The 13,165-nt window shown below is 44.5% G+C and overlaps 1 protein-coding gene across 1 annotated transcript in view; it reads left to right on the top strand.

The window, feature by feature from the left end:
- abcc1 (ATP binding cassette subfamily C member 1 (ABCC1 blood group)) overlaps nucleotides 1-12,002 on the top strand; it is a 33,421-nt gene extending 21,419 nt beyond the window's left edge. Inside the window, exons 23-31 of the mRNA XM_085785169.1 lie at nucleotides 802-1,112; nucleotides 2,324-2,523; nucleotides 2,645-2,771; nucleotides 4,044-4,145; nucleotides 4,899-5,045; nucleotides 6,054-6,212; nucleotides 6,298-6,464; nucleotides 7,905-8,099; nucleotides 11,168-12,002. Of these exons, the coding sequence (XP_085641295.1) occupies nucleotides 802-1,112; nucleotides 2,324-2,523; nucleotides 2,645-2,771; nucleotides 4,044-4,145; nucleotides 4,899-5,045; nucleotides 6,054-6,212; nucleotides 6,298-6,464; nucleotides 7,905-8,099; nucleotides 11,168-11,276 (1,517 nt within the window). The 3' untranslated portion in view covers nucleotides 11,277-12,002. The remainder of the gene's footprint in view (nucleotides 1-801; nucleotides 1,113-2,323; nucleotides 2,524-2,644; nucleotides 2,772-4,043; nucleotides 4,146-4,898; nucleotides 5,046-6,053; nucleotides 6,213-6,297; nucleotides 6,465-7,904; nucleotides 8,100-11,167) is intronic.
- The last annotated feature ends 1,163 nt before the right edge of the window (nucleotides 12,003-13,165 follow it).

The following is a 13,165-nucleotide window of genomic DNA, read 5'->3' on the forward strand; positions in this document are numbered from 1 at the left end:
ACCCCCTTGTAGGGGTGTACAGCCAGTGCACTATTTGTATTCGGATTTGGATTCAGGCTTTTAAAAAAAAACTTCGGATTCGTATTCGGGAAGAAACCGGAAGTGGGCGCACTGACTTCAGTCGAGCTTTAGCTCTCGGCTAACTAGAACGGGAATAAAATAATTTAATCGTGCGGCTCTTCTAGACTTTCCAAACGTAATCAGACTGAATGGATCAAATTCTGGAAGTGAAACGAGTCGTTTCGCAGGGGTTGTGACACTCAAAAAAAAATTTGCCACGGTTTTATAGCCGCTTCTTTTCCCATTATTGTCTATGAGAAAAATGCTAGCTTTCGAACGGTGACCCTGGAAGTATCGGTGAGCACTTCCTGTCTACTGTAATGCAATGCATGCAGGGAGTTGCTGTTTCTTAGCAACCCTAAGGTGAACTAGATACAAATGAAACTATTATTCAGGATCAAAGCATTATTTGTGTACTTCCGAATACGTGTTCGGGTACACCCCTACCCCCTTGAACCCTCTCAAGGACCCCTGGGGGTCCCCAGACCCCACTTTGAGAACCACTGAGCTACGCAATACTATACTGTATATGCCAAATCAAATAATTTGTCATTCACTGATGTGAAGGTTTTCTTCAAACGCTCTGTCCAGTTTGACACCTTATATCTCAGACTTTATGAGCGAACAAGCTGCCTCAGATCATCTGACACAACTCTTTAGTCTGTCCTGAAGCCTCAGCTGTAAACCAAACAAGTCTTTTATTCAGACCTCTCCCCATGTGAACCCCCCCTCTCTTTGCAGGTGTGGCGGTCTTCGGTTACTCCCTCTCCATGTCCATGGGGGGGATCCTGGCGTCCCGCGTCCTCCACCAGTCCATGCTGTACGACGTCCTCCGCTCACCCATGGCCTTTTTCGAGCGCACCCCCAGCGGGAACCTGGTCAACCGCTTTGCCAAAGAGATGGACACCATCGACTCCATGATCCCCATCATCCTCAAGATGTTCATGGGCTCCATGTTCAACGTGATGGGAGCCTGCGTCATCATCCTCGTGGCTACGCCCCTGGTCGCCATCATCATCCCCGTGCTCGGCCTTCTCTACTTCTTTGTGCAGGTGAGTCATTTTCTAAAGGCGTTGGGTCTCTGAACATGGACTGAGTGTGAAACATGAATGGGCCTCATCACCAGTATCTTCTCAAAGGGACATTGTGTAGGAATTCCTCCCATCTAGCGTTGCGGTTGTATATCACAAGCAACTCAATCGTATTTTTCATGCTGCATTCACGTGAAATTGGGCAGACGGCAGACGGACGACAGCCGCTGCACGTAACGGCAGATAATATCATCATATTATCATATATCATATGATCAGTCACTTTACTGCTATTGGATGGCGCAGTGATTCCCAATAAACATAACTGATATGAATTCAGTGTCTAGGGTTTTTTTAAGAGACCACAATGATTTGTAAAATAATTACTAAAAACATCATTAATGATAAGAAAATTATTATAAATTAAACTGCAGGGCAGAAGAAAATGCAATAATCTATTATTTTGCACAATGTCAGCTCTCAAATGTGTGTAAGTGTGTTCTTGTGTGTGCGTAGATTTTGTTCTTAGCTAAGAACAAATCCTGGATAAGAAAACATTCATGAATGCCACAATCTTCATAAAAACTGTGCAAGTAGGACTTATTTGGCTTTTTATTAGCAAAAATCAAATATTGCTTTCATAAATACGTATTTCACTGAAGTGGAATCACAGCTGCATACAAATGAAAGCTTTCTGGTACCTTAGAATGAGTTGTTACAAGTCGTTACAAATACATAGGTGCACCGAACCGAGGCGGCCATGTTGCATCGCCATTTTTTACGTTGAGTGGCAGCGTGACCGTAGGTAACCATAGAAACTCAGCGGAGCTGTGGGCTCGGCCTGTTAAAACTGTCACCACTGTGTAGTGTGAGGAAGGACGGAGGCACCGGTGTTGCATTCAGGTGTAGTCAGGCAGACGGTAAAACGTGGGTCAGGTAAACAATACGACATCACCATGACAACATATTGTCACGCCTGTATTGTTTTGCCTCGTGCTGGCCGACCACTTGTTTACATAGACGCTTGTTTATCCTGTTACATGCAGCGTCTGTTGTCTGTCTGACGTCTGCCCCATTTCACGTGAATGCAACATCAAGAATACGTTCCGATATGCAACCGCACCGCTAGATGGGGGGAATTCCTACATACTATACCTTTTAAGAACTGTTGGTGAATGAGGCCCAGCGTTTGTTTCTACCTGCTCTCACACACCTGTCGCTGCTCCGTCCAGAGGTTTTACGTGGCGTCGTCTCGCCAGCTGAAGCGTCTGGAGTCGGTCAGCCGTTCACCCATCTACAGCCACTTCAACGAGACCCTGCTGGGCACCTCCGTCATCAGAGCCTTTGGAGAACAGGCGCGCTTCATCAGCGAGAGCGACCACAAGGTGGACCACAACCAGAAGGCCTACTACCCCAGCATCGTGGCAAACAGGTAAGGGAGCGTCGCCGTGTCCGGGAAGATTCAAGACTCAAGAGCAGGTTGTTCCCAGGTGATCTTCCCTCTGTAGGTTCTCTTCTCCTCAGTGTCGGTGGCTCTGTGTGTGTGTGTGCAGGTGGCTCGCAGTCCGTCTGGAGTTTGTGGGGAACTGCATTGTGTCCTTCGCTGCTTTGTTTGCTGTCATAGCACGAGACAGCCTCAGTCCAGGCATCATGGGCCTGTCCATCTCATACGCTCTCCAGGTAAACACCCGGCCTCACCTCTGTCAGCAGCCTCCAGGTCTGACCTGAGCTGTCAGCAGCTACGTCAGGTCTCTGTCTGTTCTCAGCTAAAACTGAAACCTGCTGTGGAGTAGGGATGTCACGATTATAGATTTTCTTGGTACGATTATTTTCAGAGAAATAATCACAGTATTACGGTTACCACGATTATTATGCATCAATACATTTCACAACACTATGAATGTGTAAAATCAAATATATCAAAATATAATTACATTACTAATCTCTTAAAGGGACAACGAGGAGTTTTGGAAAAGCGAAGTGTTTTCACACTACATTTATGAGCCTCCGTGCGCACCGTGAAATTCTTGACCGGCGCAAGACAGACTCATGTTTTCATTCGTCAAGAATTAAGTCAGAGGTTTGAAGACGATCACATACTGTTGTAGTTCCCACCATAAACGGCGATCTCATCTTTTATATTTATGTTTATTTTATTTATTTTTTTTAAATACAAATGACACGCTAACATTTAAATTACTATCAATGAAGTGTTACTTAAATGGGCCAGTATCTGTGCGTTTACCTTTAGTTTGGCGCCACATCTACCGATACGGTTCCAACATAATCTTTTTCGGAGAGTGACGGTATTTAAGAATCTTTATGATCAGTTAATCATGGCGTTTAATACTGCAATTAATTGTGAAAACAAGTAATCGTGACATCCCTACTGTGGAGTTTTTAAAGAGGACCTATTATGCCCATTTCAGGGGCTTTTAATGTGATATTGGACCCCAGTGGGCAACTATTAAATGTTTTGATAGATAAAAAACTCCATACTTTTCGCATACAAGCTATCTGTGTACTCCTCCATTCTGGCTCTTTCCTGCTTCGCTCTGAGGCTCTGTTTACAACAAAATATTATGTCAGATGTGCCTTTCATTTAGACGGCGACTGTGTTTTTGGGGCTTAAAAAACATTTTAAAAAGTAAAACCACCCTCCAGAGTGTACCGTGTAACCGTGTTCTGTGTAAACATAGCCTGAAACACTCGGCTTCAGAGAAAACAGTCTGCTTCCTGTTTCCACAAGCTCATGTATGCTTAGTTACATATGTGTTTTGAGGTCTGTTAGTCTGGATGAAGATTGTTTCCTGAAACACACAGTTATTTCTAGCCTGAAAATGTAGCGATGTGGATGTAACCTACATGTGAAACCAGGACCATGTGTGGATGGAAGGGGCTTTTTGACCTGATCCTGTTAGTTAGAGGTTGTCCGTCCTGTCCCGTGTGCAGCTGACTGCCTCCCTGACCTGGCTGGTGAGGATGTCCTCTGATGTGGAGACCAACATTGTGGCTGTGGAGAGAGTGAAAGAGTACAGCGACACGGAGAAAGAGGTAAACACATGTCATATTCATGGGCCGCCGTATTAGCTCAGTGGGTAGAGATCCGAATCCCGAATCCAGTGGCCCTTTGGTGCATGTCATTCTCCCTCTCTCTGCCTCCCTATTTCCTGTCTCTCTCAGCTGTCCTATCAATTAAAGGGATACGCCAACATTTTTTTTTCGTGTCTTGCCTCACAAAGGATGGTGTCTATCTGCTGGTCATGGACTCAGGAGTGAGGCAAGACATGAAAATAAAATAAAATAAAATGAATAAATAAAAAGATATTCATGCTGCTGGGCCAGACTACAGGTGCAGGATATAGTTCAGTTTTGTACAAATCTCTGTGGATGAGGACATCAGTGTGATAACATGTGTTTCATGCTCTGTAATAAAACATGACACTGTCTTGGGCTTGTGTTTTAACCACCGACCTTATTTTAGACATCTGACAAAATGAGTTTAGAGGCTTGGGGAGCAGCTCTGGTAACTCCTGTAGAACTCTGTCTGTCAGTGTGTACGTCTTTATTTCTCATGCTGAGTGATATAATATGAACCTCAGAGATTCTCACGCTGGTTATCTGTCAAACAGTTTCATAGAAACTTCTTCTATCAGTGTTTTCACTCCTATATCACACAAGGGAGTATTTCTTCTTCTCCTCACCCTGCTATGTTTATGTGTCACCTGTTATTTGGCAGTGATCTAGACAACCATCAGATGCTCCTCCTTTGTCGATGTGTTTGTTAAACTGACCTTTGACCTCCAGGCCGAGTGGAGACACGAGTCCTCCTCCCTCCCCCCCGGCTGGCCCACCAATGGCTGCATTGACATCAGAGGCTTCGGTCTGCGCTACCGCCACGACCTGGACCTGGCCATCCGCAACATCAGCATCAACATCACCGGAGGAGAGAAGGTGAGGACATCACTGCACTGAGGCAGTGGGTGTGTGTGTGTGTTATATATCTGTTTTGATATATGCATCATGTGTACAGTCTGTGGCCTGTGATGTGCTGCTGCGTTCTACAAAACAGTTCTGTCCTTTGGCCTGCTCTGCACTTTTGGAAACATGCGTGCCCCGGGTAAAGCCAAATTACAACGCATGATTAAGGCGACAAGAAGGATGATGGGATTGATCTGTGTCTGCAGCCCAGCTGTAAAATGAGCTAACTGACAACATCCAATCAAATTCCCCCGCTCGATAACGGCCAATCCATAACCCCTATAGTCATAGCAGTAGGTTCGTTACCTTTATTTGTCAGTGTAAGCTATTTTTAGAACGGCGGAGAGCAGCCGTGAGCTGCTCAGAGCTACGCTTCGGAGGCTAATGGGATTTCTTGGTTTCCCTCATCAAACTCATCAAATACACAATCCAACAACTCCAAAACGCTCTGGTGGACAAGTTGTGACCTGCACATTCACCACGCTATGAGATAATAATGGAACGTTACCAGACAGAGTTGTTTTAGAGGGAAATTCATGCAAAACCGCTGATGTACGTTGCCTTCGTCGCACATCCGTCTCGCAACGTTACATTATTATCTCAGTGTGGTGAATGTGCAGGTCACAACTTGTCCACGAAAGAGTTTTGGAGTTGTTGGATTGTGTATTTGATGAGTTTGATGAGGGAAACCAAGAAATCCCACTAGCTTCCGTAGTGTAGCTCGGAGCAGCTCGTGCCAAAATGTTGAACTATCCCTTTAAGTCATGTGTATGTCTGCATGAAAGGAGCTTGTTCCATGCTTGTTCTTAGACTCTTCTTGATTGTCTTCCTATGTTGTTTTTTGCATCATGTAGGACAGTTTTGTTGGTGTGTGTTGTGTTTTTATCTACATGTTGGACATGTGATGTGTGCGACCACATGGATTTCCTCATATCACTGAGGATTATAAAGTTGACCTTGAACCTTGAACCTGTCCACCAGGTGGGGATCGTCGGGCGCACCGGAGCAGGGAAGTCCTCCCTGACTCTGGGACTGTTCCGGATCATCGAGGGAGCCGAAGGCCACATCTTCATCGACGGGGTGGACATCGCTCAGCTGGGCCTCCACGAACTCCGCTCCAGAATCACCATCATCCCACAGGTCGGTACGCAGAACACACAGAGGAACAGAGATCACAGGTTGGCTACTGCTGCATGACCCCCCCCCCCCCTCTCTCTCTCCTCAGGACCCGGTGCTGTTCTCTGGCTCTCTGAGGATGAACCTGGATCCTTTCGACAGCTACTCTGATGAGGACGTGTGGCGGTCTCTGGAGCTGTCCCACCTCAAGACCTTTGTGTCCGGTCTGCCTGACAAACTCAGCCATGAGTGCAGCGAAGGAGGAGAGAACCTCAGGTATCAATGCTCCACACATGTAAATACACACACCACTATATAATAAGCTCACCCACCTATCACTGTGATTGCCAGTTTAGTTGAGTTCCAATTTCTTTTTGCATTCATCATTGTCAGTCCAGGTTTTCTGCACAGATGCTTCAAAGTAAAAGCCTTCATAACCGTCCTCACAGCTGGTTCACTGGACACATGAGACATCTGCAGGACATGTTAACCCCTAGGTTAAAATGTTCACCATACCCATGTTTCTCAACACAACTTCCCCTATATGATAGTAGTATCAGCTGATTCCACCACTTTTTTCTGTTTTGTAAAATGACAGAGACAAATGCGATACCTGGCCATCCCATTCCACTATTTTTGTACTGTCAAAAATGAAAACTAACTCTGTTTTTTTTTTCCAATTGCTAAAACACAATTTTGCAAACTAGCCTGGTTTTATCAAAATACTTAACACAATTCACAAAACCACACCCAAACTGCAAAATACCTCATATATCCTGCAAAATAAAAGCACTGCAACCAGAACTACATAGCATTATCAAAATCGCTCCAAACACACTTCATTCATATTACCAGATTACCATATTACCAAAGCACTCTCATCTTTAGTATGCTTTGCCATAATACTAAAATAGTTCAAATTGTAGAGAATTCTTTAGATTGTTCACATGCACAGAAATATTTGCAGATACACACACATGCTTTATCTTTCATCAAACAAGTCAGTGCAACATATGCTCAGCAGATATATTTACATTGGAGTGAACAAAGATATGCTCACAAAACAGTAAACTGAAAGAAAAACTCTCATTCTCCTCCTCCCCCTCTCATTCTCCCCCTCCCTCTCTCTGCAACATACAGATTGCCATTGTGATGTGCAATTATGATTTTACTGGGAATGGTCAAGTCAAATCAGGTTTCTTTATCAGTCTCCCTTGGGAGAAATTTGGCCTGGAAACAAGGGAAAATTGCTGCATAAGACACAGTAGCAGACAACACACAATAAATCAAAACTCTGTAAATTGCTGACAACAATGGGGACAAATGTGCAAAAAACATTTTGAGCTGGTCATAGCCATCATTCATACACAAACACACACTCTAGGACACCAGACATTCACCCCTGCTTTAACAGAGAGAGGGATGAGGGTTTGTGTTAAACAAAAGAATAATACATCAAACAGAAGAAGTGATTTTTGTTGGGTCTTGTATTAAACAGACATGTCACCGTATGTCTTCAAACTATGATTTGTTGTCACTGGCATCTCTCTAGTTGCTACAGAAACGCCCTGGACGACACTTGCAGTGTTCACGCAACACAACAATTTTAACATTTTACCTTTTTAAGAAAAAGAATTGTAGCCCCTGAGATTTGGATATTATAGTTGTGTAATTGTGCAGGCTGAGTTTAACCCCACCTTTGTGTGTGTGCTCCAGTGTGGGTCAGAGGCAGCTGGTGTGTCTGGCTAGAGCTCTGCTCAGGAAAACCAAGATCCTGGTTCTGGACGAGGCCACAGCAGCTGTGGACCTGGAGACAGACAACCTGATCCAGTCCACAATCCGGTCTCAGTTCGAGGACTGCACCGTCCTGACTATAGCTCATCGCCTCAACACCATCATGGACTACAACAGGTACACACACACACACACACACACAGCCGTCAGTCCTGTGTTAGTATCGGCTCTTCATCATCTCGTCATGCTCGTTTTATCTCAAAGGGAACCTATTATGGAAATATCACGTTTTGAAGGCTCTTTAAAGGAGAATTCTAGTCATTTTTGACTCCTAAATCATTTTCCTGATGGTCACCCAGTGTTGGGAGGAGCAACAAACGTGACTAAAATTGATGCAGGCAAACCAGAGTTACACCATGGCTAGACGGCGCTAGGGATAGCCACAACGCTAACCTATGGGGGCAATTCTTTCAACCACAACAAACACTCAAAAAACAATCAGATATCTATGGTACATGACTGGAATCCTTACGACACACCACTGAACTCATATAGGGGCTATACAAATTGCCTTGCCTTGCCTTGCCTTACAGTATAAACAGTATAAACTTTGTGTTTTTGCATCTAGTCACTCACCTCAGATAGCCGAACTCTGAAACATCCAGGAAAGACATTACTATCCCATCACAGAGCGCCTGCTCTCCCAGCAACAGAAACAAACACTTTTTCCTTGTTGTGATGATTTCTTTACTAAAATAAATGGTCAGAGATATTATGGACATTACCACTGCACTGCTCCACCGTTTATTTTTGTGTTTGTTCTGGTTGAAAAAATTGCCCCCATAGGTTAGCGTTGTCGCTAGCGCTAGCGCCGTCTAGCCATGGTGTAACTCCGGTTTGCCTGCATCAATTTTAGTCGTGTTTTTTGCTCCCCCCAACACTGGGTGACCATCAGGACAACGATTTAGGGGTCAAAAATGACTAGAATTCTCCTTTTAACTCATCGAGTGCCGTGCTGTTTTGCAAAGCTTTAATCCTGGTGCCAGCAATTTAGACCATTGTTGACGATTTTTGTAGAGCCATAGGGTATTCTATATCATAACTATGGACACACACTATGGCTCGTTGGAAAGGTGAAACTTCCTGCTTCCAATGGGGACAAACTGTTTATTTCTACATGCCTCTGTTCCTGAGCAATCCCAAGATAAACAGTGACCAATTTTCATCAGTTTTCTAGAAATAAAGATATAGCGTTTTTTTATGAAATATGCGCTGTTTGTGCCTGTCGCTCTTCTGACACTTACATTTCTGGGTCAAAGGGCTTGTGTAAGATAAATATTGTTGTTCTATTCACAAAACCACCATGGGGGGTTTGCATAAAAACACACACACACAAATGACGTCTGGATTGAAGCTGAACGTGTTCGCTAACTAGTGGTACCAAGCCGTAACAGTAGATTTAAAGCTCCAGTATGTAACTTATTTGGCTTTTTATTATTTTATTTGGTATCTATTAGCATTTATTAGGTGCAGTCAGGCACCTGAATGACGCCGTTGGCAAACCAATCGGATGTCATTTTACTTGATGAGAGAAAGACGGTAAAACGTGGGTCAGGTAAACAATATAACATCACCATGACAACATATTGTCACGCCTGTATTGTTTTGCCTCGTGCTGGCGGACCACTTGTTTACATAGACGCTTGTTTATCCTGTTACATGCAGCGTCTGTTGTCTCTCTGACGTCTGCCCCATTTCACATGGGGGGAATTCCTACATATTGTACCTTTAAAGATACTGGCTGTTTTAACACTTTTATTCAGCGTGTTTGGCGCAGAGGGTTGCATTTGCCACTGATTTGACCCAATGCGGCAACCATCAAAAGATGTCATTAGTTCTCAAATTGACATAATCCCACCCCTACCTGTGAGTACCAGTAGAGAGGGCGGGGCGGGGCGAGCAGTGGCTCATTTGCATTTAAAGGGACAGACACTGAAACCAGCCGTTCTCAACAGGGCGGATGAAAAGAGCTGTGATGTTTGATCCTTGAGGTATTTTGACCGAAACATGTCACAGACACCTGGGAACTATTTTAATTTGTGGAAAAGAGGCGTAATATGTCTCCTTTAAAGGGAGAATGAAGAGTTTGTATTTGGTTATAAAAGAGTCTCATGTTAATGTGGATGAATCTACGTTACCCACATTTGTTAATGGCTCCATTTTCAATAAATATATTGTTTTGTCTCTATCGTTATTTTGTTATTATTATTTAGTGGTCGGCTCGCCCAGCATTTCCTAGTTTCGGTTTTGTGAACGCTGCCCGGCGGGTCATGGGAATAACGCAGCCGAATCGGAACTACGACGGTATCTGATCATCTTCGAACCTCCGGCTTTCATTCTTGATGAATGAAAACATTCTTGGCAAGACGTCTGTCTTGCGCCGCTCCAAGAATTTCACCGTGTGTGCAGAGGCTCATGGGAAATGTAGTGTGAAAACACTTCGCTTTCCAAAACTCCTCGTTGTCCCTTTAAAGCCCCAGTCTGTAACTTATTTGTCTTTTTATTAGCAAAAATCAAATCTGTCTTTCATAAATACGTATTTCACTGAAGTCGAATCACACCCGCATACAAATGAAAGCTTTCTGGTTCCTTAGAATGAGTTGTTACAAGTCGTTACAAATACATAAGTGGGCGACGCACCGAACCGAGGCGGCCATGTTGCATCGCCATTTTTTACGTTGAGTGACAGCGTGACCGTAGGTAACCACGGAAACTCAGCGGAGCTGTGGGCTCGGCCTGTTAAAATTGTCACCACTGTGTAGTGTGAGGAAGGACGGAGGCACTGGTGTTGCATTCAGGTGCAGTCAGGCAGACGGCCATCGGCAAACCAACCGGATGTCATTTTACTCCACCAGAGAAAGACGGTAAAACGTGGGTCAGGTAAACAATACGACATCACCATGACAACATGTTGTCATGCCTGTATTGTTTAGCCTCGTGCTGGCGGACCACTTGTTTACATAGAGGCTTGTTTATCCTGTTACATGCAGCGTCTGTTGTCTGTCTGACGTCTGCCCCATTTCACCTGAATGCAACATCAAGAATTCTTATGCATTATACCTTTAAAGAAAACAAGATGACTCTGTCAATAAAACTGTGAAGAGCAGCGCTGGTGGGACTTGTAGTTCTGGTGGTGCTGATGCATCTGGAACAGAAGGGTCCTGATCCGTCTCTGTCTCCTGCAGGGTCCTGGTGTTGGACAAAGGAGAGATCTCAGAGTTCGACTCCCCGTCTCAGCTCATCGCTCAGAGAGGAGCCTTCTACAGGATGGCCAAGGACGCAGGGCTGGTCTGAAGCAGAGAGCGCCTCGCTTGATCCAGCTGCTCCAGTGGCCCCCACCAGCCACCATCCACCGCCGGCTCCTGGAAGCCCCCGCCCCCCCGCCCCCCCAACCGAGTTACAGAGAGATGGAGATGAAGCAGGAGCTTGTTTGACTGTTTAAATGTGGTGGTGAGAACAAAGGGTTTGGTTCTGACCTGCTCCACTCCACACCTCCGTCCTCATTGAACTGCAGATTCTCCCTGTTAATCCACATCGTGTCTGTCTGTGTACCCAGCCCCCCCCCCCCGCCCTTTCCCAGTCTCTCTCCCTGCTGTTTTCTGCCGTGAAAGGCCGGGAACTGGCGTAGAAAGTGGCTTTTATTTTGACAGAGCAATGTATCAGTGCTGGAGTAGTGTCTCAGGTCAGAGGAGGACAGAGAGACAGGTGTCCTCTTAAGTGCCAAATTCGTCCCTCACATACGTATACCAGTCTAGGGTTGATAAAACGGAGGGATGCTGCTCCCACAGACAGTCCTGAAGTGTCTCCTCACACTGTCTGTCCCCGGTCCATACTACACACCAAAGACGGGCCAGGACGGTTTGTGTACTGTCGTGTCTGTCACTGTCAGAGTAAAATATGAACACAGTGTATAGGAAGTGATTCAGCCTCAGTTTAAAGGACTAGACTGCTGTTTGTGTGCATCCTATAAGATCCCAAAACTTAAAGTCCACTAAGACTGAGACTAAATCTAAGACTCTGACTTAGACTCTGGCTTCTAGGTGTAGTGTCCTGGGTTTGTTCACTTGAATCTGAACCATCAGTTGTTTCCTCTAAGAGGCGGAGATGAGCCAGGTTCTTCACACAACGAACAGTGACAACAAACAAAACTACAAACGCACAAACCGGAGGAATCTGGGAGAGACGCCACTCGACCGTTGCTTTACATGCAGCAATGATTGTTTATTTATTGTTGTGGTGGTTGTTGCTGCTGTTGTTGTTGTTGTTGTTGTTTGTGTTCTCCCAGCAGCAGCAGCAGCAGCTTTAACCTTTAACCGTTTTGTTACACAGGCTGCTGGTGTTTTTCGGAGCGCAGTTTGTTTTCATCACACAGAGCAACAGCTTTATGTTTTTGTGAGTCTGTGGCGACGACTTAGTTACAGGAAACTGTTACGTTGCTCTGTGTGAAGCTGGACAGAGACAGGAGAACAAATCAGAGTTTAATCTGATGTGCGTTCACAGAATGTAGCTTGTGTTTTTTTGTTGTTGTTGTTTTTTTGAACATTGACATATCTGTTAACTTACTGTTGGCATGGTTCACATCAACATGTCCATAAACAGCTCTGACTGTGACTTGACTCTGCTCTGTTTCTCTGTGTTACTGAATTGTTTTATCTTTATGTTACAGAATAATTATAATGATAATGAACGATGTCTGCTTTTCTTTGCCGTCAACAGGAGAAACCGCTGGAAACACCTCAGAGGTGTCGGGTGTGTGTTTCTTCTGTGACATACAGTAGATGATCTGTAGTTTGAAGAGAGCGACACAGAGGTTTCGTTGCCTGTTGTTCGAGCAAACTGACACTTCAAAACTTTCTGCATATTTTGGTGCATGTAACTTCAGTGACTCCAAAGGTTTTTTTTTTCTTCAGTTTATTTAAAGCGAGAAACAATTTTCGAAGCAATATCTGTTACTGGCATCTGCCATGCAAGATGTCAGTGGTGTGTAGTGGTGTGTGATGAAGGCTGTTGTTGGGTTCAATCCTCATCACTGAAGTGTCCAAACTGTCCACATTGATGCCACTGTTTGTTTTCAGATGTTTTATTTAACATTGAAATTAAAAAAAAAAGAGATTAAAGTTAAAGATGTACAGAGGATGTTAGAGTTCAGATTGAGTTCTCTACAGAGCCTTGTTTCAGAAAGC

Source organism: Trachurus japonicus, chromosome 8 (assembly GCF_045865225.1).
Source record: "Trachurus japonicus isolate A0001 chromosome 8, Traja_1.0".
Classification (NCBI taxonomy): Eukaryota; Metazoa; Chordata; class Actinopteri; order Carangiformes; family Carangidae; genus Trachurus; species Trachurus japonicus.